Below are 26,604 nucleotides of genomic sequence, written 5' to 3' on the forward strand. Positions count from 1 at the left end.
TCATTTGATCACTACGATTTGGTCTGCTCTGACGACACACTGCTTCCCTGTGTAATGTGCCAGAAGCTTTTTCCAGGATGGACTACAGTTTAACAGCTCCTGGTTACCTGTAAGTAGGAAAAAAAAGCAAAATCTCATTTAATCATTAGAATCTCATAAAAGCAAAATCTCATTTTATCATTAGAAGGAGATTGCAATAAAAATGAAGTACAAGGAATAAAGAGGAACATAGTGCTAACTAAAAAGACTATACAGACACACACACACACACACACACACACACACACACATATATATAAAAACACACAATCTAAACAAAGTCTTACAGGCAATCAAGTTTGTTTTTCATTTTGAGACATGTTGTTTTTCTGGCACTGCTTGAGAAGAAAGATTATGTAGTTTTCATGCACCTTTAAAAGAAAATGAATCAAATAGCATATTTTGTGTTGCGGTAAACAAGGGGAAGTGTGTTGGTGAACTTCCCAAAAAAAAAACTGAAAGAACTTTTGACACTCTTTCAGAGCAATGCAATATCTAATATGCAATATCTAATATCTAATATGCTATATTCTTGCCTCTCCCATTACCACTGGCTCTCATGTTCTCCCCAAAACTGGTCTGGGGCAGTGAATCTTTTGCCTGTGCCCCTTATATCTGCATGGTGGCCCTGTGTGAGCAAGTTGCTTGATTACTGTGCCGTAATTGAATGAAAGTTTGAAAAAAGAGTATTGTGAGGGCTTTCAGGGTCTAGCCAAATTATTATTTGATGACTTAAGTTAAGTGGTATAAATGGACACCAGCTAAATAAATAAGTGAAGTTTTTATTCTTGTCTATATGTCATGCTATACAGGATTGTGGTATGGGCCTGATGTCCCAGGTTTAAGGCTTTTTAAATTATGTTCTAAGATTGTGGGCCAGCCTCTGAAGCACATGTGAAAAGAATGTTAAAGCAATCTGGCATTATTTCTCTCCATTCCTCACAATTTATTATACACAGAATCCAAACTTTCAAAACATAAAGACAATTCAGAGTTCCACATTTTAGACATGAGAGGTTGTGGATGTCATGAGGCACCCCGGGTGGCAGGTGGCAGCAGAGGGTTGTATACCCAGGAGACTACAGAGGAGTAGTCTTCCTCACACCTGAGCCTCATCCTGAGCCTTGTTGGTGTGTGCATCTACACCCTGTTGTTTTGGTGTTTCCTTTTTGACTTTAGTTTGTATGGATGCCGCCTGCTCTGAGGGACTGGGCCCTAGTGTACTTGTAGATGTATTGGTTAATTTGAGAGCATTGCATCTGTTTACTTTCTACTTGAAGTTCGTCTTGAGTTTTGTTTCGTTTAGCAGTTAGTCTTATTTTTTGGTTTAATGGTAAAGGTTAAGTTCAAAATCTCCACCTCTTGACTGGTCCCTGCAAGTGGGTCCAGAAATTTTGGTAAACTGAATGTCGCCATGAATGACTCGTGATTTACGAGCACTTTTGGAGAAATCTGAGTCTAATCTTTCATGTCAAAATTATAGGAACATTTACCTAAATGAAATTCATGTCAGAATGTATTAAAAATGCAATTTCTTGGAAAGTTTACTTTGCTACCCCTCTCTTATGAAAGGAGAGAGGTGATGGTAGAAGGGATGGAAGTGCTGATAAGCTGGAGGGATTTCACTAATGCTAGCTGCTTCAGAGTCAAGACATTGACACTGGCCTAAAGAGTAGCCAATAGAACCACACCGGTCTACATCCATTCTGCAATCACACCATATGCCTCACAGTGCCCACATAGATGTGCTTCAGCAAGATGCCTAACAGTACCAACTGGATATGTGTTCAGGTCTCAATCTTGAATCTTTTCACACCAAGCTCCAAATTGGTGAAACAAATTGCCTTTTCCATCAGATGCTCAGATACACTGAACACATTCAAAAATAGCTGGAAACTCCCCTCTTTCAAATTCTTAACCACTAACTTCACTTTCCTTGTCTATAGTATAGACAAGGAGTAAGTTTTTAAAAAATTAATTGTTGACTCCATAAAGCACTAAAACCATAAACGGCCCTTGGATTTGTTCTTTGCATCAGTTCTGTATACTGATACATCTTGATTTAATTTGCTTGTAGTCAGCTGGCATCTTCCAAATTGCTAAATGTAAATGTCTGAGTCTTTAATTGTCTAATTCAAAATGTAAAGCCTCTCGTGCATGCCCTTACCCAAAATGCAGAGCCCCTGCTGTGCCCGGGTAATGCCCACGTTGATCTGGTTGGGGTCACCCACAAAACCAATTTGTTTAGAAATCCATTCCCTCTGAGGTTCCACCTCAATCTCCTCAGCAGGACATGAGCGAACTGTTGATAGAATCACGTAACGCCACTCGCTGCCTGGAAAACACACACACGCACACAGGTCATCATGTTTGTCAACGTTCCACAAAACTTCAGAGCCTTTGTGTGTATGTATGATTCCAGTGAGGTAGAGGGAGACCTTAACTGCAGACTCTCACCTTGACTTTTGGTGATGGTGCTAACACAGATGTTGCAGAGTCCTTCTTCCCTTAGCTGATCTCTAATGAGAGCCACCTGGGCATTGTAGGGGGACAGAACAGCGACGTGTTCCTGCTTAACCTCAGCCTCCTTCACCAGAGACACACATAGCTCAACCTGAGAAAACAGGGTTTAATCAGAAAAGAGACATCAACAGCATTTCACTACATTTCATCATTTACCTCATCCTGTATGCAAGTCATCTTACTTGAGTCTCAAATAATCAGTGAGTGCCTTTTAAGACCCTCCACCAATGGGAAGCATACATGTGAACTTACAGCTTTTTTTGATTCACTTTTGTTGGCCTTTGAGTTTTCATTGCCTCGGCCTGTTGATACGACTAGACTGGTCTCCTCCCCTCTGATGTCTCCAAATACAATGTGTTTCCTCAGTGTCCCAGGCTGCACACAGAAGACACTATGGCCTCGCTCCACTGCTGTGTTTAATCTCCCATTGTAATAGACCTCAGAGGGAAACTTGCAGATGTCTTCATGCTGTGAAACAGACACACAGTTCTATTTGTCTGTGTATGTACATACAAAAGTTTCTCTCTCTATTCGTGAGTATGCATGTTGTGTTACTAGTACATGCTTCATGGGACCAACAGAGCAGTGTTGTAATGCTAGAGGACAGACATGAGTGTGTTAGAGTAAACACATTTATGCTTCTGCATGCTAAGATTCCTCTTTGAATAGCCTAGTGTATAAAATGTGTGTTCTGTGAAAGTATGTATGCAGTATGTGGTATTATGACCTATTACATGAGTGAGCTCTAATTAGAACATTTCAATGACATCTTTCAGGCCGCCCACCATTCTGTACTGAGTGTCCAGCATGAGATGTCGAGATCTCCTCACATAACGTTCAAATAGGGACTTGGACATGCCCATTTTCCGTGCCAGATCATTCTTTACAATGGGCCGCAGCTGCATATGGTCACCCAGTAACACAACCTGGAGAAGTCAATATTGAGACAATTAACAATGCAACATAAGCAAGTAAATTAATGAAATCGCTAAACTAGGGATGTCCCGATCAAGTTTTTGGCCCCGATGGCGATACGAGTCCCAATCCGATACTTGTATTTTCCTAGATAAAACATTTGCACAGTGCACATTTCAAGTACATTAAAGGTATTAAAATCAATTCATTGTATATGCTTGATGACTGAATAGGAATGCATTTTTTTTTTTTTTTTTTTTTTTACAAAATAACAAAGTACAACAAGTGGTTAACTTATCTAAGTGTCAGTTTCATTGACACTTTTTCTGAAAGCCTCTTTTTGTATGCTTTCGTTATTAGTCCTTTGCATTGGTTAAGCGACTGTATTGCTCTTTGTGGTTGTTAGTTTAGGCTAAATCGCATACATCACATACAGCTAAAGCGTTAGGTGTTTCAAGCATTAGGTGTTGCTGAATTTGAAAGCACCTCTGCATTTGCTACCACAGCTAAGGGCTGGTCATCCAGACCAATTGATTCAATTACCCTCCCAGTAATCTTTTTGGCCCTGTCACTGTCTTGAGGAAATTTCTCTCTCCTTTTAAATGTATATCCTCCAAACGTGTGTTACTTCGGAGTAGCCTTTGCATGAGTTACCTGAGTGAGCTCATTGTATTCCATTGAGGGATTATTTTTTAGGTGCCGTATCAAAGCGGCAGTACTTAATGCAGCTCCTACCGCCTCGCAAAATGCGCATTACAAACGTTACACGTGGCTGCTGAACTGCTTTCATTTGCCAATTTAAAATATTTCCACACTGCATTTTAGCCAAGTCCTGCCACTAATTATGCTCTATGTTTACGACACCTGTGTGACTGCTGATGTAAAACAAAGGATCGGGCTTAGGGTCGTACTCAATAAGGCCGATACCGATCAGTTAAAAAATGCCTTGATCTGCCTCGATACCAATCTTTGAGTTCGGCTCGGGACATCCCTAGAATAAACAGTTATTCTCTAAATATCAGACAAACCTTCATGCAAAAACAGGAAAAGGGCTGTTCACAACAATTCTTTTTGAGTCAGTTGCAACAAGCATGGTTTAGAATGAGGTCAGCAGAGTATTCGACAAATTACAATCCATAGTTTGTGACGAATTCCCATCTGGCTGCACATCTGCTGCTTATCTCTCCTCATTAGAAGTGAAAATTTTGTGAGCATGTCAATTTTTTCTGGTTTTGGAAACAAATTTTATATTTTACAGGCTGAATAAATGTCCAAGTCTTCTCCTTCTTGTAACAGTTTGTCTCTTTCACATTTCTCAGTAATCCTTAAATAGAGCAGGTCTAAAACAGCATTCCCATAATTTCTTGGAAAGTGCTCTTGGGCTTAAATTAACCCTGGATAGGAGGTTCTGAAATGCCTGTTCAAACTATATTTGTTCTTCAGCTCAAGATAATATAGGTGAATAAACATTAGAATCCGGTGATTTCACAAAGATGTTTGTTGCAATTGATCCAACAAGTTTTAGTTTTTTTTCACAAAAATAGTAAGTAGAAGTCCTCATGCAGCCATTACACACATGCTAAGATGGACTTACTGCAGGACTATGAGGATCTTCATACACATCAGCCTCTGCTGGATCGAACGCCCATTAAAAACTTTATTAACACACACACACATACACAGACTAAATCCCTGTTACTCTGCCCTGAGCCACTGACACACACATTCTCATTTGAGTCATACCTACATTAAAAACTTCATGCTGCCATTTCTACTCATTCTTAACTCTTTGCATACCACATCTCAGAAAATATTTACAAATGCCACTTTACAGTGGATTATAATAACCAGATGCAAACAGCTAACTCCACGGTAGGGATTAGGCAAATATCAGTGTCCACCACACTGGAACTGAACAAATGCAACACTTGGTTTTCTCACAGAAGACAAACCAGTTCTTCTGCTGTATGCAATGCTTAACAACAGGTCTGTTTACACATTTTAAAGACACTGTCCCTTTTCATATTTCTAAAAAAGCAAAAATACTGCACAAATGTGAGCTAAAACATTACTGTCTTAAATGTGTCCTGGAGCTCATGTCAGCTCAAGCCTTGATCTTTCCTGATGGGCATATTTGGAGCATGTTTTTGTTACATGAATCTCACAAAGTAAATAAAAATAACCTTTTGGCCACTGTATTTGCTGCATACATGTCATTTATTCACATGGTAGTGTTCATGTGCACAGCTACTAGGTAGTATTTGAATGTAAAGGTCCCAATATTAGAAAAAAACATGTATAGAGTCATAACAAACCTCTGTGCTGATCAACAGTATTATGTATGAATTTTTGATGCAATATAAAGGGGTGGACAGACCTTTTCAGGTTTGTAGCTAACCAGTGGGACAAGTGTCTGAGGTTCTGTTGCCATGGCACACTCATCAATGAGAATCTGACGTGCACTGATGCTCTTGGTAAGGCCAGGGGCGGAGGAAGCAGTGCATGTGCAGAGGATGACATCATGCCTTGCCAATTCAAACAGCCGCGCTTTGTTCAGCAACTTTTTATACCTGAAGAGAACAAAATGCACAGACACATGCATATAACCCTGTTATATTAACTGAGAAACTGATTCTTTTTCAGCTTCATGTCAAAGCAAATGTTTCCTGAGAAAAAAGTAGTACTTACTCCTCTATCTCAGCGTCCGTCAGTGAATTAGGTGCTTCTTGAATTCTCTTATCTAAAGCTACAATGCCACTCGAATATGGATTTTGGTTAGTTCTTATCCGATGATGAAGGGTTATATCCCTGTTAACATGACACATAAAATGTTAAAAAATTTCTTAATGTTTTCAGAAGTTTAAAATCATTTCTCATAATAGAGTTTACATTTTAACAGTTTACACATCATTCCCAGTTGCCAAAAGAACAAATTTGTCTCGCAAAATTCGTCCGATAATTTCTTCAAAACTTTTTCTGATTTGAATCTGCCATGGCCAAATGCCTTATGCTCAAATTGAAAACATTATGACATAAAATGAAACAACTAAATCAAAGCAGTAACATTGTTCACCCTGTTAAGTCATTCATTAAATGCTGACTACAGTCAATAAATAAACTATACCCTCCTTTTTTTAAATCTCCAAGTATATGAAAATGGTAGAGGTAAAATGTATTTAAAAGTTGTAACTGAGCAACTGAATGATGCAAACTGGCCTATGTGAAGCAGAGATTGGGAAATAGGGATTACCTGTTAACTAATCTGAAAGACTGATAGTCTTTTACTATCAATCCTCTACCACACTTGGGGGAAGTTGCCATCTCACAATTATTCCGATCGATCAGCAAAACCTATTTTAAGTATCAGCATTATATGGTATAGAGCAGCTTCCTCAGTCTGAATTCTGTTTTTCTCAGTTCACCCCAGTTCACCTATTTAAGAGGTTGGGCATTTCTTTGTATATCTTCTTCACACATTGACTTTTAAGGACTTTTAAGACCTTTTAAATACCTCTCAAAGGGAGAAAATAATACCATTACTGCAGCAAAAGAAATCGACAAACTAGACTACAGTATACACAGTTACTGAGTTTTATTGAATTTGAATGACAGAAATATTCAGTGCATATTAGATAACATAACTGCCTTCTCATTAATGGAAATAAAGCTGCATGGCGATAGACCCAGTCCAATGGAAAAAAAATGTCCCCCTGCATTTACCACCACAGTAGCAGTGAACAACTCGATGGGCATAGTACTTTTTGAGTGCTGGCATAGTGCTTGTGCCTGACGCTTGCTCACATCATTGTGGTATTGGTTTTTTCCTTTTTCCCCGGTGCAGTCCTCAAATCGTAAGCTGGATAAACACATTCTTCCTCTAGGTTAAAATGCAGATCACAGCCACATAAGCGGACACACAAGCACCTACCGAAGCGGAGTGTACGCTACCTCTTTAACGTAGAAACAAATAGGTATTGGACGTTGCGGAAATGGCCATTGTTGTGGGATATAAAATACCGGTAAAATTAAAAATAAAAACTGCACAAAAAATAGACACTCATTCATTCTGCACCAGATCAAATTTAATGCCTCCCCTCCAACAATTCCAGACATTTTAAGACATTTTAGACCTGAATATCAAAAACTAAGTTTGAGACGTTCTAAAACTTTATGTTTTACATGGATTTTTAAAAGTAGCGGTTGTAATCACTGTATACTTACGTCCTATTGCGCTGCAAAAGTACCTACCCTGAAGTAGGAGCTAAAAAGCCCCTCAATATGGCGTTCTACGAACTATAATTTTTCCTGCAGTGCGAACATGGGAAAAAGGGGGTACTTTCTCCAACAGTTCTAGTAACTATGGAAAAGTCCTCCGGTGTGAAAGCACCTTATGTCAGAAGTAAGATCATTCAAATGCTACACAGCCCACTCTAGGCCACTGTCACTCTACAGGAGCTGAAGGAAGCCTCTGAACAGGATCTGGTCCTCTCTCAGCTCTGCATCTACAACCAAATGGGCTGGCCAAATAAGGTGACAGGGGAGCTGTCAGCATTTTCTCGCGTCAAGCAGGAGCTCTCCTGTTGGAACGACTCCTGTGTGGCACGTGGATTTTGCACTGTGGTCCCAGGTGCCCTTTGTGCGTGTGTTTTGGCTATGGTGCATGAGGACCACCTGGGCATAGTGAAACTCAAGCAGCATTGCCGTGACCTTGTGTGGTGGCCAGGCATAGACAAAGATATTGTGGCCCTGGTTAGGGACTGGCCTGCATGCCTTGTGAGTGGTAAACCTAGCCACCAACCTCCCCCACCCCTACAACCTGTGGCCGGGCCTTCCCAGCCCTGGGACCACCTGTAGTTAGACATCTGTGACGAGGTCCATGGAGCCCCCACCATCAACATTTCTTGGTCATGGCCAATGATATGCACTTGAAATGGCCTGAACTGGCCACCACCACCTCCGTCAACTCCCAGGTCATTGTGGACTTCCTTGAGTCCCTCTTCTCATGCTTGGGCCTCCTGCAGACCATTACCACAAACAATGGCCTGCAACTCTTTCTGCAGAAATCACCTCATACCTGCAGAACAGAGGCATCCGACACATTAGCACACTCTGTATCACCCACAGGCCAACGGTGGGGTGGAATGGTTCCATTAGTCCCTGAAAAATGGTGGCGGAGCACACCAGGCCCAGGGGTGTTCCTTTAAACAAGCCATCCAGCTGACTCTGCTACACCACCGGGCTACCCAACACTCAACCACTCAACTGGTCCTCCCCGAAGCAAATTGTCCGCCGGCTGGATTCAGCCACATACCTTCTTGACGAGGGCACCCGCTGGCATGCCAACTGCCTCCGCAAGGTGCCCAGGCCACCTGCATCTTCAACCCAAATTAGCGGGAGCATGCTACACACCACACCCAGAGTTCAGCAAGAGGACCCCATACCACAGGCAGCTGTGCGGTCCTCAGACACTCCGTTATCACTGCACCCTGTGTCCCCATCACCATCAGCACTGCACCTGCCTCCAGCTTCCCCATCACCATCAGCACTGCCCCTGCCTCCAGCTTCCCCATCACCATCAGCATTACCCTCAACCTTCAGTTCCCCTAGACCAGTGTGCATGCGGTCACAGCCTTACCAGGACTTTGTGTCTACCATTCACGCCTGACAGCCCTCAGGGAGGGGAAAATGTTATGCCTGTCTAGGGTCGATTGTTCTGCGATTGTTCTGTGATTGTTATGTGATGTCTGACTGTGTTTGAATGAAGCGCAGCTGTTTTGGTCTGTTTTAAAAATGAAAAAGAGAAGAGAGTTGGTGGTCAAGTAAAAGTTAGTGTTCACCATTTCCACATCCAGTGTCCTCCTTAAAAATACAACACAACAGTTCCCTGCAAGTATAATGTCTAAATTTGTACTATGTGTTAGCAAGGAATGGTTTTATCAAAATCTTGTAATGAAACTCTGGGTTTCTCATGTCACTGTGTTTCCCCAGGAAAATCAGTAATCTTAGCGTAAGTTCCGTTTACTGAAATGTCCCTTTTAACCCTAATGTAATCTCTTGTTGATATGCAATTATATTACCTCTACTCTACTTAATTTACAGTACCGTATATATTTCCTCTATCTGAGCCTGGGTGAAAAGGGATTACATATGCAGTAAAGTAAATAAAGGAATAAATATATGGTGCACTTTTACACACTCTAGCTATGTCACAGATGCCATTATATACAGCTACAGGACAGCAGAAGTTTCAGGTAGTAATATGAATATCAGTTGCATTTTCCACGAGATGATCTATACACCCCTTTTTTTCTTTATATAATCAAATGATTAGACCATTTTGCAATTTCACGGTTCACATGATATGATGCCTGTGAGGATAGAGTCTTCACCAGTTCAACTCCCCAGGGCCTTTAACATGTATATTGAAGCAGTTGATTACAGTTTTTGCAGATTGCTTACACACTGGAAGTGAATGCCTAGACAAAAGCTCCAAAACCTTAACTTTTGTAACCATGCCTTAAACAAAGGCACCAAAACTACCAACACATTTTCTGCTCTGCACTCTGTTTGCAGTTCTGCAGCACACTGTTTGCAAAACACTACATACTGTTTCTTACATTAGACACATTGTTCATGAATGAAACCTCTTGTAACCATTGGGAAAACACTTCTGTTAGAAATGCAAAACATACCTGAAATTGGCAACACCCAAACACACATATGGAAACACTTATAGAGTAATTGAACACCAATCAGCATTAGTACTACAAATAGACCTCAGGTAAGCTTTTGGTGGGGGTGGGGTGTCTGTGGGGGCTCCTGCAAAGAAACTGCAAGGTGTTCTCCATCACCATGACACACTAAGTGGCTACAACACAACACACTTAACCACATTTCTGGAGGCACTACACACTGGTACTGGACAGACCAGAGCAGCCCAGGTTTGTTGTGATCTGGGATAAGGTTAGTTTTCACTAGGCTGCCCTGATCCGAGACTGGTTCACCAACCACAATAACTTCACAGTTGTATACTCGCCCCCTTACTCCCCGTTTCTCAGTCCTACTGAGGAATTCTTTTCAGCTTGGCATTGGAAAGTATATGACCACCAATCACATGCCCGCTTGCCTCTTCTGCAAGCAATGGATGAGGCATGCAGAGACATTGAGGTGGGGTCAGTCCAGGGTTGCATATGGCACGCAAGGCAATATTTCTCCTGTTACCCAGCCAGGGATGACACTGCTTGTGATGCGAATGAGGTGATGTGGCCAGACCCTAACAGCAGGCGGGATCCATAAACCATCCACGCCATCCCTTACAATCCCTTACAATACTAATTTTTGTTTACCATTGCACTGTAATTATTTTTGAGTTTAGTGTAACATGTACACTAAATTGTATTGATTACTGTACTGCAATTCTATTTTTCTTTGTGTTTTCTTGTTGTTGTAAAAACCTACAATGGCGAAAAAAATAAGCTGTGTATATATTTCTTCTGAAGCCTTTCTTTTTTTGTGTTCATTGCAATGAGAGTAGATGTACTGTACTACAACAATCTTTCACAGGAGCCTGTAAGAGAAAATTAAAAAGGTATACGAAATACTAAAGACAGCAGTGTTTTGCAAAAAGTATGTCAATTGCTGCTTTCAAAGAGGACTTCAATGGTGCATGTGTGTATCATTTTGTTGCAAAAAGGCCATTTTGAAAAAGAATTATGTTTGGATTGCAGAGTTTCATTTTGACATGGAAATGAGATGTTTATCTCAAAGTGTTGTGTCTTATTTGGCTTGTGTGTAGAGTTTTGACACAATGAGCCATTTATGGTATTGTTTTAGACCCCTTCTTATTAGACAATAGTAACGGATCAATATTGATCCTCTCATGTTATGCATACAACTGTAACGACTGAAATGTTCTTTGTGTAAGAAGGGTGTAGATTCTTATGAAAATTTCTTTTCTTTTCTTTCCTCTTCTCATTTTATTGGATTGTAGAGAATTTTAATACTTCAGTAAATTTTTACATGCATTATAACCTGGGCCCCTGGTGATTTCTTATAAATTTTTATTGTCATAATTCGTATACCCCTATGGTATTCTTTTGGATGTATTTGTTTGCTATGAGGCCCCATATCTTATCACCTTCCTATTTCTGGTCAGCCAGAAATGCTGGTTTGTTGATTTTAATGATGGCATTATTTTGTGCAAAGTTCTTAATGTTATAGAGATGTGCCATTTTAGCTCCTTTAATGTGTGTGTATGTGTGTGTGTGTGTTAAATAAAAATGTTTGGAACACCAGTTCATTGTTATTTAACCTCAGGAGTGCACAGCATCTGCCAGCTTTGTTATGATGGCTAAAGCTCCTTACCTGAGCTCTGGTTTGGACCTCTCGTGGCGTAGGGATTTCTCTGAGAGCTGTAGGCTGCTCCCTGGGTAAGGGTACTCCTGCATCTCCATCTGTCTACTATACACACGTAACAGCTTCATGGTTTCTCCAAACTTCAGCAGGTACTCTGCAAGACAGGCACGAACCAATCCTGATAAAATTTCCGTGCCGCTCTCACATACAAACCTTGAGGGTTATTGTGTTTACTTGGAGGGTGTATTTGTATGGAGAACAGCTTCAATGAGCCACCAATTATGACTTGGAAGACCTAATGAACTGCAACAGGAATGGATCTGAAGATCATATTTCTAAGCACTGTAGAAAATCATTTCATTGCTCGCCTGAGACTTAATGAAATAAGTGTGAGTGTAATGGAGGTGAGACAAATCTACTTGCCAGAAACTACATCAACAGATTTGTTAGATGGGCCGCAGTACAGAATGACCTCCTTCTTTTCCTTTTCTTTGGGGTCTCTGGGCTTGCTGGCTGTTACAGAGTTCAGCTTGAAGAACCAGTAAACAATGTATGCCCCTACTACTGTTTTTCCAGTCCCTGGAGACATGCAGATGGAGAATAAGATACGCAGTTTAAAATATGAAGAGATTATCCACAGCTAAATTACAGATTAAAATTTCTGAAGTACTGACAATGACCTCCTTGAAAGGTTTCCTGTGTCACAAGAAGGTAATTATTGCACCTAAGACAGGACCAAGTATACCTAGTATAACCAGACTATAACACAAACACACACACGGCTGTCACCGTGCATACACAAACACATTAAACACACAAACTACCACGCACACACATGCACAGTTACCAAGGCATGGACCTACATGCACACAGCACTTTGTACACACTGAACGCTATTTATTATTCCTCTTCCTTACTATTTTTGCTACTATTTTCCTTTTAATTTGTACTCACTTAAAACTATTTATGTTACCGCTCCTTAATATTTTTGCTATTCTATTGTTATTTATTACTGTTGTCGCTGCAACTGTCAACGAGCTAAAACCTAAGAATTTTACTCTCTTACACTGTATAATGAGATGGAATCTCAATAAAAGGAATCTCTTGAATCTCTAAAAATATCCTACCTGGAGGCCCTTGAATAAGGGTGAAATGGTTGTTCAGAGCATTATCTAATGCATCATATTGACTTGTGTTCAGCCTGGGAAGTCCAGCAGGAGGCTGCTCTCTCATGATCACATGTTTTGGAAAAGCTGGTGTGGAGTCTGGAGGGTCAAACATATCAGGGTTACTCTCAACTCTGTTAGTGAAGATAGATCTCACATATTCTCATTTGGTCTGTGGCTCAGTTCTGTTGAATAAATGAGAGCAGCCACCATAATTATTTTCTTTTTTTTTTTTACCAAACAAGGACCCAAAGCATTATAAACTGTTTTTTTTTTTCACTTGACAGTGTGGGACATAGAAATACTGCTTTGTAACGAAGTTTAATTTACTGATGCCACTGCCACTGGAAATCTACATTTTTGTGCAAGAACATCATATTTCATAATGAGAATACATCAAAATCAGAATAATGCCATGTTTTACAGAATGCACCAAACCAAGTGCAGATAGTATCTGCTTTAACATTATAAACCAATGTTTTTGATGTCCTGATGGACATTATAATGTGCCTGAAGAGTAATAGATGCCTATGATTTGACTGCTGTAGAAATTTATTCAAATATAAAAACAAAACAACAGCAAAAAAGCAACTACAGAATTGCAAGTGGTGCTTGGGGAAAAGCAATAGTAGTTCTACAATCCCTTCTTCCTCTGGACTAGACCAATGTGATCTCAAAGCTTTAAACTTAAGCCCCAAATGTTGCAGATTTTGCTGAACATTGTCCATCAGAAAACCAAGGGCTTGCCTTCTTGTGGAATCCTTCGCCCAAGTGCTATCCCCTGAACCAGGTCATTTGCCATTCCAATGTTATTCACGGCATTTTCCATTCGTCTAAATGGTAATCATGCAAAAAAGAAAAAAACAACAAGACAGTAATAAATACATCAAGGAGAAATACAGAGGTATTCTGTACTCCTGAACACACTGTGGTGAATTTGCAGATTAAGCTATACATTGTTAACCAATACAGGACATCCTAAGGACCAGCACTCCAACTATTAGGCTATTAACATCTTACACACCTATATCCCTGATTGTTACCCTGTTTCTGACACATATATTCTTAAATAATGTAATTTTGCCTTTCCTGTCCAGTGAAATAAAAATGTCAAATACACTCAAAATACTTCATTTTTTTAAACTATTAACAGTCACCATTGGCAACATTCAAGCTGTTTATATCACATTTTATTACTGATCTATTTCTAGTATGCCCTCGCACTTTAATGTAAATTGTAGTATATCAAAACTTACATATCTGGGAGAAGCTTTGGGATTAGCTCCACTGTGAACCTTGTGTCTCTCTGATCAACACAGTTTGGAATCGTGTCCATTGACCTGTGATTGATTTTGAAGTCAACCTTTTTAGACTTTTTTTTAGAATTCATTGCTAAGTTGCGACATCCAGTTGTGATGCCATGGGCAACCCAAGTAAAGTGATCTGGATCTATCTGATCCTGAGATTGATTCAGAGATGAACTGTGCAGCAGTCCTCTTTTCCGTATGCAGAGTAGGCACCTGGCCAGGTTGAATTCAATTGCCCATTTCCTTTCATATTCTGAAGGCAAATCAAATGTGCCTGTTAGCTGTCCTTCAGCTCCCCGGGTCCATGTGATCCGTAGGTCTTCTATTATTATACTGTCACTATCATCGACAGCATTGGCTGCAGACTCCATTTTACAGAGGGGCCCCCAAATCCTCACATATTCTTTTTCATTGTTATAAGAATCTTTGGCTGGGTATCCAGCATGTTTGGAGAAGCACTTGATAGGGTTTTGTGCATGCTCTACACAGATCTCAAAGCTTGGACTGACATTCAGCAGCTGAACAGTTGGTGCCAAGTATACCCTACCTTCCCCTGGAGCAATCTGGACCTGAAGAGTGTCTCCAGCTTTTAAAAAGAGAGACAGATTGGTATAGTGCTCATCAGCACCAACTTGTTGTGGTTTCATGAGAGACAGATTGGTATAGTGCTCATCAGCACATATCGGTTGTAGCTTCTTTTCTTCTGTGTCAACATTCAAAACAAGGGAGGACACTACTTCCCACTGCTCTTCATTGACTGCTTGTGCAATGGCATGCCAAGTCTGTAGTTCTATCTCAACAGATGGACTACAGTTTTTGCCTTGGGTCTGTGTCGTCTCAAATTTATAGACTCGTTTCTTCCAGGTCAGCTCCATGTATTCCCCTCTCACATAAAACCGAGGTTGATCCTCCAGCTGTAAATCTCTGTACATTATTGGAAGGCTGTCTGGGAATAAGCCTTTGCCAAATGGAAATGATACTCTGAAACAGTGCCCTTCAGGCTGGACATCACTCGCAATAGCCAGTTTATAAATGCTTTGTGCTTTTAGATCAAAAGCCAGGGAAAGTTCTCCAGCCTTTTCTTCGTACTCTTGGGCCCTTTTGCTATTCTTTTCAAACTGGCTGCACAGCATGTCAATTTCTTGTGGAGAGTATTGAGCTGGAGCACTACTGAGAGCTGCATGGAGGAGTCTTTGGAGGACCACGTCCATGTATCGCCGTATGGGCGACGATGCTCGAGTATAAGAATCGAGCTTTAGCGAATAATGCCCAACATTTGCTTCTGGGCATGAGTTTGAGCGAATGACATATGCTTTTTTGAGAGCCTTACGGAACTCTCTTACCACAGGTAATAGCTGAGGATGGATATCATCAGTACCAATGAGGTCAGCCATTCTGTCAAAGTCACTTTTTGAGGCAGCTTCCTGGATCTCTTGCCAAACAGATCTTAGAACTCTGAACCTTACACTATCTGAGTCTCCTTCAATCGCTAGGTCTGCTCCGTCTGCTTCACTAAGGAAGAAACCCATATTTCCATAGTCTTCCTCAAGTTGCCTAACCACCTCAGGTGAGGTTGTGATGGGATGCATAATAGGAGAGGAGTTTGGGCTTTCATAGTCAGTGACAAATTTGCATGCTTCATCAAACAATGTCTGAAATTCCTCCATCATCAGAATTGATTTGCCTTCACTTGACAGACAGAAGTTATTCTCATTTCCATGTTGTCTGTTTGCCCTCTGAGCTTGTGTAAAGAGATAAGCCACACTGATACAGTCTTCTAGTGTGTCAAACTTTTGGCTTTCTCCACATTTTTTACTGATGATGTCTCCAACCTCTTCGTGAGACAGCTGTATGGCTGGATTTATCCATGAAAACTCCAGGTTCTTTGCAGTTATTTTACCTGTTGCCTTTTCCACTTTTACCAGTAATGACACTGCACGACAGTCTTTGTCAGGTAAAAGACTCCAAAGTTTGCCTGATCTTTGAATGTCTTTTGGATGATGTGCTCCTTCCAAGGTAACAAAGTATGCAGCATCAGCTTTGTGAACTCCAATCTCAAAATAATTCCTTGAATGATTAACACTAATTGCATTCTTCAAATATTTTGATTGCTTGGATTTCACACTGAAAGTGGTGGATTTTCGTAAATCTGTCCTCTTTTTGTCTAAGTGGTAGGTCAGGTGCACAGACAGTGGTATGAGTTCCCTATGTTGATCACTGATCTCTTTAACTACCTTTGGTTGAGGAGCAGCCTGACATCTTAAGGGAGTGCACTGAATACTTTGCATATTCTGTGTTAAAAATTCAGAAACAGCATGGTTGAACATCACACTTAGCTCCTGAATCATTAGACGAGATTTTCTCTTCCCTGGTCTCTGATGGTCATTGATTTGGGCGTAAATCCAATCTCCATGAAGTCTGGCCTTGCGATGCATTTTGGCAAAATGATAAGCTACATAGACACAGTCCCCCAGTGTATCAAACCTTAGTGTGTCAGTGTAATGTTGGTTGATGATACCCTCAGCCTCTTCATATGAGAGCTGTTGTTTGGAAGCAATGCGAGAGAGATGAAAAGACTGATCCGTGATTTCTCCTGATGATTTCTCTACTTTGACAATTAATGAAACAGCCTGCCTTTCTTTGCCAGGTAAAAGACTAAAATGGCTGAGGCTGATTTCTTCTGGAAACATGGGATGACGTGGATTCCCATGACAGTAGTAAGTTTCTCCTTTATCCTTTGCAGTCATATCTAAGAAATCATCTTTAGCCACAAAACTTGCAACATCAGTGATGTGAACCCCAATTTCATAATGACTTTCCATGTCACAGACACTGATTGCATCATCCAAATTTTTAGCCCCTCTACCGTCAACAGTAAAAGTTAACAGCTCTGTGAAATCCTTTCTTTGTCTTTCATCAGCAGGTGCATCACGCATGTACATAGCAGGTGATGGACTGAGTTTAAATTCCAAATCCAAAATTCGAAGCCCTTCTTCCAAAGAGCTCCCTTTGGAAAGAACATCTATAACATGACCCAGAGGAAAGAGACAATGCTCTTTCCAGCAAATCACTCGGACAACAAAGACATACTCCTGTTTTGTCTCTTCATTCAGGTACTTATAGTGTGTGATCTTCCAGTTCCCATTGTCAAGCTTCCATATTGGAATTTCTCTGCGTCTCTTCTTGTTCACCAAGACACAAATTTTGGTTGTGTTGTTACTGATTGGGACCATTATTTTGCGGGAAAAATTTTTGGTGGATTTTTCTTTCCAAACATAATCTTCATCTTGGAGAGTACATACAAATTCTGAAGCAGAATCCTTCCTGCTTATAACTCCTAAAACCTTGCAATCCAACTGGCCATCTTCAGTTTGTTGTGTTTCCACCACCACCTCATCTCCAGTGAAGGACATGCCAGCATTTTTCCTTCCCCTAACTTGGATGTGTTCAGCTGGGTTATCAAATGGTATGAGGTAACCTGAGCAAAATCCTTCAAGCACTAGCTGTCCATGTTTGTACTTATTAGGGTACATCTTAACCAACTCTAAAAGCTTATCTTTTTCATCACTGTGGTAGTAAGGCTTTTTTCTTCCTTGGACATGCTCATCATCAGTGGTCTCTTCATCCAATTCTTCAGTGTCAACACCTGCATAATCATCAATTAACTCTTGCAAAATTGGATCTGCTACCTCTTCAGGTTCCCAAGTGTTGTTATCATTTACTTGTTCGGGCCTCTGAAATCGAGAGATTTCCATCACTTCTTGCTTGATGAACTCTTGAGTAAAGTATTGTGGTTGGGCACTGTTCTTGCTAATGCAGTGTTCTATGTATGATCTCCAGACTGTAGAACACCTCCCAAAACAACAAAGTGCGGCAGCATCTCCAACCACAACGACTTGGGACCGAGCTCTGGTCATGGCCGTATTGAGCACTCGAGCGTCATTAAAAAACTCCAGGCTAGTTGAGTCAGCCAGAAGAAGTCTGTCTCGGGTCTGAACTGTACTCAACACTATCACTTGGAACTGTTTACCTGACAATAAAGCAGAGCATAATGATTACACAATACTGACACTGTTTCTATGTACTCCGATGAGATACCCGTAATTGAATGCAATAAGCAGTAAGAGTTACTTAAATGACATTGATGTACATGTGTTATAGTGTTATACTGTGTGTAGATATTGTGCCTTTAATGGCACTGATAATTCAGGATAAAAACTGAGATAAAAATGTTGAATTTCACTGAACTGGTAAAATCCTTACACAGGCAAAACTTTCAAATAATGCAGTCAGTGCATGGTGTTCTATAGTATTTAGTTTTGATGTGATACCTTGAATGTTGCCTAGATTTTGCACAGACACCCCGCTGAGTCTTATTTTACGAAGTTCACTTCTAATGAGATCAACCTGAAGAAATGTTAAATAGTCAGATGTATGAAACATAATTTGGGTCATCCTCAAATTATAATTAATTACTGTTAAATAAAATGAAAAGTTTTTTACCTGCCGTCCTTCTGTAACAACACAAACTTTACTCTGTTCTCTGTTTCCCCATGCACCAGTTGGCCACTCTCTGAAAATCAGCTTCACAGTATCTACAACACTTGCAACCTCAGCAAGATTATACCAAGACATGGTGGTTTGGTCCAGGAGACACTCTCCTCTGACACTGACAAACATCAGAGGATGTTGTTCTGGGTGAGGTGGAACATTTCCACTGGCTTTAATAGACTCACTGTCACCAGTATAGAAGTGAGTGGAAACAAACTCCACTATTTCACTGGTAGAACGATAGTTCTCATTAAAGATGATTCTGCTCTTCTTGGCGGCGCTGTCATTTTGTGACTGGTAGAAATGGAAGAGTCGGTTGAGCAGCGTATGGTTTGAGCGTTCGTCTGTCCCGACCAAGAAGAGCTTCGGTGCCATCTGCATGTGATCTCCTGCCAAAACCACTCGAGTCTTATCGCTGGCCAGGTCAAGAGCAATCAGAGCCTCACACTCAAGCATCTGAGAGGCTTCATCAATGAGGATGTGGGTAAAGTAACCTGCAGGGAGCTTCAGGTTGAACAGGTGCTGTGCCATTGATGTTGTTGTTATGATGACACGATGGGAATCTAAATGATGACGTTCAGGAAGAATGAAAGACTGACCATCTGCAGAGCAAAGGCAGTATCCCAAGGTGATGTTATCAGTAGCTCTGACAGCTGTACCATCCTTGTTTGCTTTTATCCTGAGTGGCTTGAGTTCTCTATGTCCAGAGATGATGTGTGGGTGGAAATGGTCTTTGACATATAAATCTGCAGAACTGTAGCATAACATAAGGCTCCACATTAGTATCACAAACAAAGATAAAAGTTCTGCATCAGATGTAAAGACTTTTTCATCAGTTCTAATGGTACTGAATATACTTTTAATGAAATTTTCACATATTTTTATACTTTTAACAAATTTAAGAGCATACTTTAAATACTAGAGTAATTTTTCTCCTAACAAATGTAATTTTTTCTATTCTGGAAAATAATTTACTTTGCAGATTATTTAACATAAATTTTTAAACATGTCATTTGTAAATTAATTCTGTTTGGCACGTCTGGAGGGGGCAGTAAGCTACGATAGTGAAGCCCCAAACCACTTTGACTTCATGATCTCCAGGTAAATGTCAAGATTTTTCATGACTCCCAATTAACTATGTTAGCTGCATTTTATTTTTTTATTTTTTTTTTTTTTACCAAACAGAGGTTTCAGAAATGCCCATGTATCATGAACCTATTTCAGATCATGCTGGGGAAACCACCCCATTAGCAAAATTCAGTGAGTCTAGCTAATGTTACAAAGCATTTTAAAAGATGTCAGCTGTATTTATTTGGTTGATGGAAAACTCATCACCTATCTCACATATGGATCACAGAGTGATTTGCCTAACTTACCTTAGCAAATAAAGTAAGCACAAGCACATGAAAAAAAGGCTTTTGGCCACTAGTTTCCACTACCTACATCAACCAGAATGTGCAATATCACATCTTAGACAAACTTCCATTAAAGAATGAATGTGCACATCATATCAATACAATAGACATAGGAGGGTTACCTGTTCGTGAGTGTGCATATCAGGACTTTGGTGTTGGGTTGTCGGACCAGTTCTTTAGCTGCACTTGCCAAAGTGAATGTCTTCCCTGTGCCAAACGGTCCATAGATCAACAGAGGAGCCACATTCTGACTGCTGTCTCCAAGTATGAAGTCCATTGCAGCTTGTTGCTTTGCATTAAGCTTGGGGTATTTTATCTTATGTACTGGGATGTCGCTGTGGCCAAAGTCTGGCAGCACATTTTTCAGGTCTTGTAGGAGGTCAATGGCCTTGTGCATCTCACAGAACCACAAACGTTTCAGCTGGAACTGAACTTCCATTTCACACAACGTATTGTTCTGTAGCTTCAGCTCAGAGCAGCATCGCTCTGGCAGCTGAAGGTAGATTTGTCTCTCACTGCCCCTAACTCTGAGGACCATTACCTCATATACTTGATTACTCCCCTTCTCAGCAGAAACATGGCTCACTAGAGCAGATTGTACACTGCGTTTCAGTATAAGACCCTCTGGAGCATCAGCTGTGAGAACATATGGCAAATAAACAGCCGCAAACAGTTCACCAGGACAAGCACGCCACAACCCAAAATCATCTCCACAGACCTGTGCTGATAGCTCAACCGTTCCTCGAACACTCAGCCTGTAAATTTACAAAGATAAGTCAAATGAAAAGGGAAAATGGTAGAAATTGGTGATCTAGATGATCACTTGCTCTAATAAATTACTTTCAGTTCTACAAAATACAGCGTTATGAAATTGTCCTATAATTAAACAACTGTTCCTTTTATAAATTGATTAGATATGACCATACTATTCTTATTACCTGCTAACCACTTCATCTTGTGCCAGCTCCTCACTGTATAGAAAGTTGTGCATTCTCTCCCTGTAGTTTTTCTTGTTAAGAGGAGAACTGTCATGTGATTGTGGGGTAAACTGCAGATTCATGCGGGGAGATTTGTACTCCTTCATGAGTTCCTCGCCCTCCTCTGTTTCACTTGAGAGGGGCACTATGACCTTGTTCCCTCGATGCCACCGTTCCATTCCCAGGGACACTGCTGCCATGGTGCTCTCTGTTGCCTCCTCTGGTTGAGGTGAGAACTGCTGTCCGACTCTGATTCTGAGCTTTCTCAGCAGCACTGGCCTCATATCAAAGTCAAACACTAACCACTGCTCGAACACACCTGGTTGTAATGGCCAGAAACTCACACTCACATCATAGGTCAGGTCAGAGGAGCGGAGATCTTGACCTTTACAGTAAGTCTGAGGTTGGGGGGAGCTGTGAGGGCTATTATGACCCAGAGTAAAGACAGCACCATGTTCCTTCTTGAGCAATGCCACATGAACCAATGATCTCTAGAACCATAAAACAGAAACACAGCAGTATCAGCCAATGTTCTCCAAAACTATACATATGACCTACAGATCTTGGCATGTAACCACAGAACAGACCCTGAGTGTTCATGAAGTCACTGACACACACACATATACAGTGTATTATTTTTTACATAAACTGATATGAAGAGAAAAATCAGAAGAGAAAAGACCCTACATAGCTTGTTTAAAGATCCTTTCAAAGCTCTGTTCACAATGTAGGTTTTAATATTTCTCATTTTAAATTAGAAGATCATTCGAATTTCATTTCATGAAACGAAAGGTATTATACTTAGACATATCAACCAGTCATGTCAGCTCCTCCAAATGTAAAAAGAAACAATATGTGAAAATCAAATGTGTGTATGAGAGAATAAGCAAATGGCCACAACAGTGCATAAGCTAAGTAGGTGAAACAGTGACTACAAAAATTATTGTTTTTGGAGAAACAAACCCACACTTTGGGTCACTCCCAAATGCACTGAGTATGGCAATGAAGCCCCAAACAAAGGAAATTTCCTGTTGTTTTCTATATGTGCGAGGTGGGCAGTGAAAACCTAAAGACAGTGAGGAATGGAAGACAGGAAGATACATCCAGTGTAGTTCTACTCAATATTGAATTGGGACGAGTTGGTCCTATTTGACTGTTCTATCTGCTGTGCTTTGTTTAGTGCACAGTATGTATGTAGTGAACCTTGTTTTTTTTCACCTAAGCTCTTACAAATCAAGTTTTTATTTTCCAAATGTGATGCCATGCTAATACATATTCCTCGGATAGGAAAACATTCCATGCTGTGCTTTTAGGAGCTGACAACCTTTTCTCTCCTTGAAGAGTGAATGGTTTAGATTTCTGACACTACTGATGTGCTCAAGTAAAGCAATTAAACCCACACTTCCTCTTCACTGCTGGTGCTTGGGACCTCTGTTACAGAAAATCTCACGTGTGAACCAGCACAGCTATATTGTCAGGGAACCAGTTTTCCATTGTGAAACGGGCACTAAAGGTTATCTTGAAAAAGAAGTGATTTTTAAAATCATGGAGTTCCAGAGGGCATGTTTATTCAGATGCGCGAGATAGGGTATGTCTATGTAGTTATGGGGGATAAGGGTTTTGTGTCATTAGTAGTGTGGGACAGTGATATATTTTAATATGTATATGGATATGTCTACATAACAATGCTAGATAATCACCTCAGTTTTGATTTGAAATCTCCATGTTATCTCAGACCCCATTTCATGACAGTCCAAGCAAAGGTCCTGATTATGAATCACACTCACATCATCCACATGTTCAGACATCTGAAAAGTAAACACACTCAGAATGTTCAGATGATTTCAACCCTAAATCCTAACCCTCTAAACCTCAACCTAGACCTCTAATCCCTGGCCATAACCACCTAAATCTCAATCTAAATCCCTAATCCCTGATTTTAACCATTTAGTCCTCCACCTGAACCTCATCCCCGACTGTGACACCCTAAGCCTCAACCCAAACCCCTAATCCCTAACCCTTTAAACCTCAACCCAAACCCTTAATCCCTAACCCTTTATACCTAAACCTAAACCTCTAATCCCTAACCGCTTAAACGTAAACCTAAACCTCTAATCCCTAACCCCTTAAACCTCAGCCTAAACCTCCAATACCTAACCCTTTAAACCTCAACTCTAATCCTGCCCATGAGCCCCCTTAACATCAGCCTTAACCCCTTAAATGCTTACTATGTGTGACCCTAACCCTTAAACACTGACCTGAAGACATAACCAAGACCAAATCACTGGAAATGTAGGGAAAAGGGCATTACAGAGAGACTGAAATAAATTTGCTCTAGGAGGGATATTTCATGAAGGGTCTGTTTATTCTCTCCTTAATACTCACAATGCAAATCTCATTGCTACTTTCTCTATACTCCTGTAACAGACAGTCCTGGTAGGACTGCAGTACTACACTCTCTTCATTTGCCTTCATTAGGTTCACTTCCTCTGTCTGGATCTTGTCCTGTACTTGTTCAGTATGGTGGACTTTGGGACAGCTGGCTCCATGCTCACAGCTGAAAAACCAAAGACGAACACAGAGTGAATTATCTATGGGACATTCCAGAAATGGAGGACATGTTCTGTGCCACCCATGAAATTTCAAATAATTCATGCACAAAATACTAAAACATGCACTTGTTGTGTAAATTAAACTTGTCCTGAGACGAAATGTATACAGTTGTAGAAAAAAAGTGGATCCAAAATATTATTTAAAATACCAAATAGCTCTCGAGCATCCCCTAAAATGGCATTTTTCGCTTGTCCCACCTTCTTGATGACCAACTTGCATATCAAATATAACAGTTAATATGAGTTTTAAATCTACATTTTTGGGTATCATTTTGTGAATATATGTCTCTTATAATTGTTAAAACAATTTGTTTAATCATCAACATATTTTAAATAATAGTAATTATGCCCTAAATTTGTGTCCCACAACATGCACACAACCCTGTTCCCAAAACCTATTTAGCCTGGCAGAGGAAGAGAAAAAACAGTGAGTTACATGACACAGAGGAAATGTTAAGTCATTTGCTGACACGATGGGTCTTGTCTTCTATTTTTTATCTTTTCAGCCTTGACTGAGTGTGTCACTCTAACCAGTGCAACCCTGTTACTCAAATTATCAGAGTAAGACAAATGAATTTCAAAGTTTTCTTTCCTTATTTTTATAACTACGTTATATAAATAAGGATCTTGACAGTAATGTTTCATTCCACAGCTAGCATCTATTCCTGAGAAAAAGCTAACATTAGCATTGATTTGCAACCCTGTTACTTTAATTGCAACCATGTTATTGTCACCCTTGCAATCCCATTGATCCTTCATCGAAAAGATATTTAAAATATTATTAAACAACATTCCTGTGGTCCTGAATATTTATTTGTCACATTTATGCCACGATCTACAATCAAAAGTAATGTACCCATTCAACCCTTTTACTTTGCACAACCCTGTTACTCTAATTTCAACCCTGTTACCATATCATTTTTATTAAAATAATCTTAAATGATTTTCTCAGCTCATGAGGGTATAAACTATCGTCCTTTTAATAGTTTTAATGATTATATGCATAATGTATTTGAGCAAATATTTGAAAATGAATACTGAAATTAGTAAAAACAAAAAAAAGTGTTAGCACACAACAAATAAAACATTTCATAAAAATTGTACCTTTGATGCCTGAGTGGGACAAATCAATTTATTTGATGAGTTATTACCTGTTTTTCTTAAATACATAACAAAAAATGATAAAATAAAGGGTCAATTTTTCAAAAGTTTTGATGCCCAAATTGTCCTCCAATTCTGGAATGACCCCTATATCCATATCACAACTGACTTCATGTGAATGAAGATTTAACTAATTCTTCCATTGTGGCACCACCTGCAGCATTACACTAATACATGTTCCTGACCTGGTACTGAGGCAGCTTGAAGGTGCACTGTTCAGGTGCTAATGTGATCTGATAGTGCCTGAACTTTTCTGCTACATCTTGAGGTGTTTACCTTTTACACAGCTGTAGTTTCACCTTCTGGTTGTCAGTTTGTAGGTGAGTGTCAGCTGACAACGTATTATTCTCAGGAGATGAGAAACTCTCCAGGGAAGAGATGACTTTGCCATAGATTCCTGTTCCTTTTCTTGGAGTTGTCTCTAAACTTTGTGGTTTTAGCCAGTGGTTACCATTACTGAGCAGTGGTAGCTCTTGACGATTCCAGTGTCCACCTATTTCCTCTCTCCACACTGCCATTTCCACCTCATTGTGAGCAAACTTGCAACCTCTGGTTCCATGACAACAGGCTAAACTATTTGTGAGTGGACTACAGAGCTCTAGAGAAGCATTTTCAGGGAGAGGTCTTATCTCCGTATATACTTCCTTGCCCTGACCATCTGTAAAATGATAAACAAGGACAGGTTTCCAGTCATGGGCCTCATCTGCCTGACAGTTGTTTCTCCATCTTTTTAGGATTATTTTCCGTGGAACACTATGGAAGCATACTGCACAGAGCTCAAGGAATTTTCCTGGAAATTCAGACAGTATTTTCTTGGATGTGATGTGTTGTTTATGTGTCATTCTTTCTGAGGCTCTCTCAGTCTTTTTAGCAAGCAGAATTAAAGAGTTGTAATCCAAATTATGACGTTTCTGGAAGTTCCACACCTCTGCCTCTTCTGCACTTCGAGCAAAGGTACAACCATCCCGATGCACTGTGCACCCAGAACCTTCCTTAAAGAACCAGCACACCTCATATCGACTGGGATTGGGAAACGCAGGCCGTTTGGACACTGGCCTCCAGTGACACCCATTGTGCCTGAACTTAACCAGGAGTAGATCCCCAGGGCAATGGTGTTCAAATATTGTGAAAGAGAAAGTGATTTCATTGTGCTGGTTAGTGCATAGAGAGCATGTTGTTTTCAGCTGGCATGTCTTTGAAAGCTTCTCCAGGTGAGCTGATGTAGCGTAGCTCTGCGCCATTGTGAAACCCTCACTAGCAGCCCATCGAATCTGAGGTGGTGCTAAAACAGACAGAGAGGAAGGGTCTACCTGTGACTCAATTCAATCTAAAGGAGTACACACCAACAAATGCATAACTACAATATGATTTGAACTCAAGATTACAATGAAAGAATCAAAATGACCAGTAATTATATGTAAATATTGATCATATTTTAAGATAACCACACAAATACCCAGAGAAGAGTTTGGGAAGAAGTAAACAAGGATTTTGACTCGAGAACTATGCCATTCTGTTTAAACGCTTATGAGAATTCTTTCCAAAATGACTTTTTTTTTTGTGTTATGAGTCCAAAATGCACT

The 26,604-nt window shown here is 40.2% G+C and overlaps 1 protein-coding gene across 1 annotated transcript; it reads right to left on the reverse strand.

Annotated features, from left to right (window-relative positions):
- Positions 1-26,262, reverse strand: helz2b (helicase with zinc finger 2b). Its single transcript, XM_030787520.1, has 19 exons — positions 25,792-26,262; positions 23,634-23,690; positions 22,949-23,056; positions 21,210-21,739; positions 20,394-21,026; positions 18,809-19,610; positions 18,637-18,712; positions 14,255-18,335; positions 13,746-13,831; positions 12,960-13,097; positions 12,256-12,411; positions 11,842-11,986; positions 6,166-6,285; positions 5,855-6,047; positions 3,348-3,488; positions 2,815-3,030; positions 2,497-2,653; positions 2,207-2,374; positions 1-107 (listed from the first exon to the last, which is right to left on the reverse strand). Exons 1-19 carry the CDS (start codon positions 26,260-26,262, stop codon positions 1-3), a joined length of 8,385 nt encoding a protein of 2,794 aa, XP_030643380.1.
- Between the last annotated feature and the right edge of the window lie 342 nt (positions 26,263-26,604).

Source organism: Chanos chanos, chromosome 10 (genome assembly GCF_902362185.1).
Source record: "Chanos chanos chromosome 10, fChaCha1.1, whole genome shotgun sequence".
Lineage (NCBI taxonomy): Eukaryota > Metazoa > Chordata > Actinopteri > Gonorynchiformes > Chanidae > Chanos > Chanos chanos.

What these genes read in the sequence shown, in the direction of transcription:
- helz2b (XM_030787520.1), bottom strand. Translation starts at nt 26,262, where the DNA reads ATGGCGCAGAGCTACGCTACATCAGCTCACCTGGAGAAGCTTTCAAAG. An exon ending in GAAAATTCCTTGAGCTCTGT is followed by an intron (nt 23,691 to 25,791) that starts GCAGTATGCTTC and finishes GTAGTACTGCAG; the next exon opens with TCCTACCAGGACTGTCTGTT. An exon ending in ATATGCACACTCACGAACAG is followed by an intron (nt 19,611 to 20,393) that starts GTAACCCTCCTA and finishes GTTATGCTACAG; the next exon opens with TTCTGCAGATTTATATGTCA.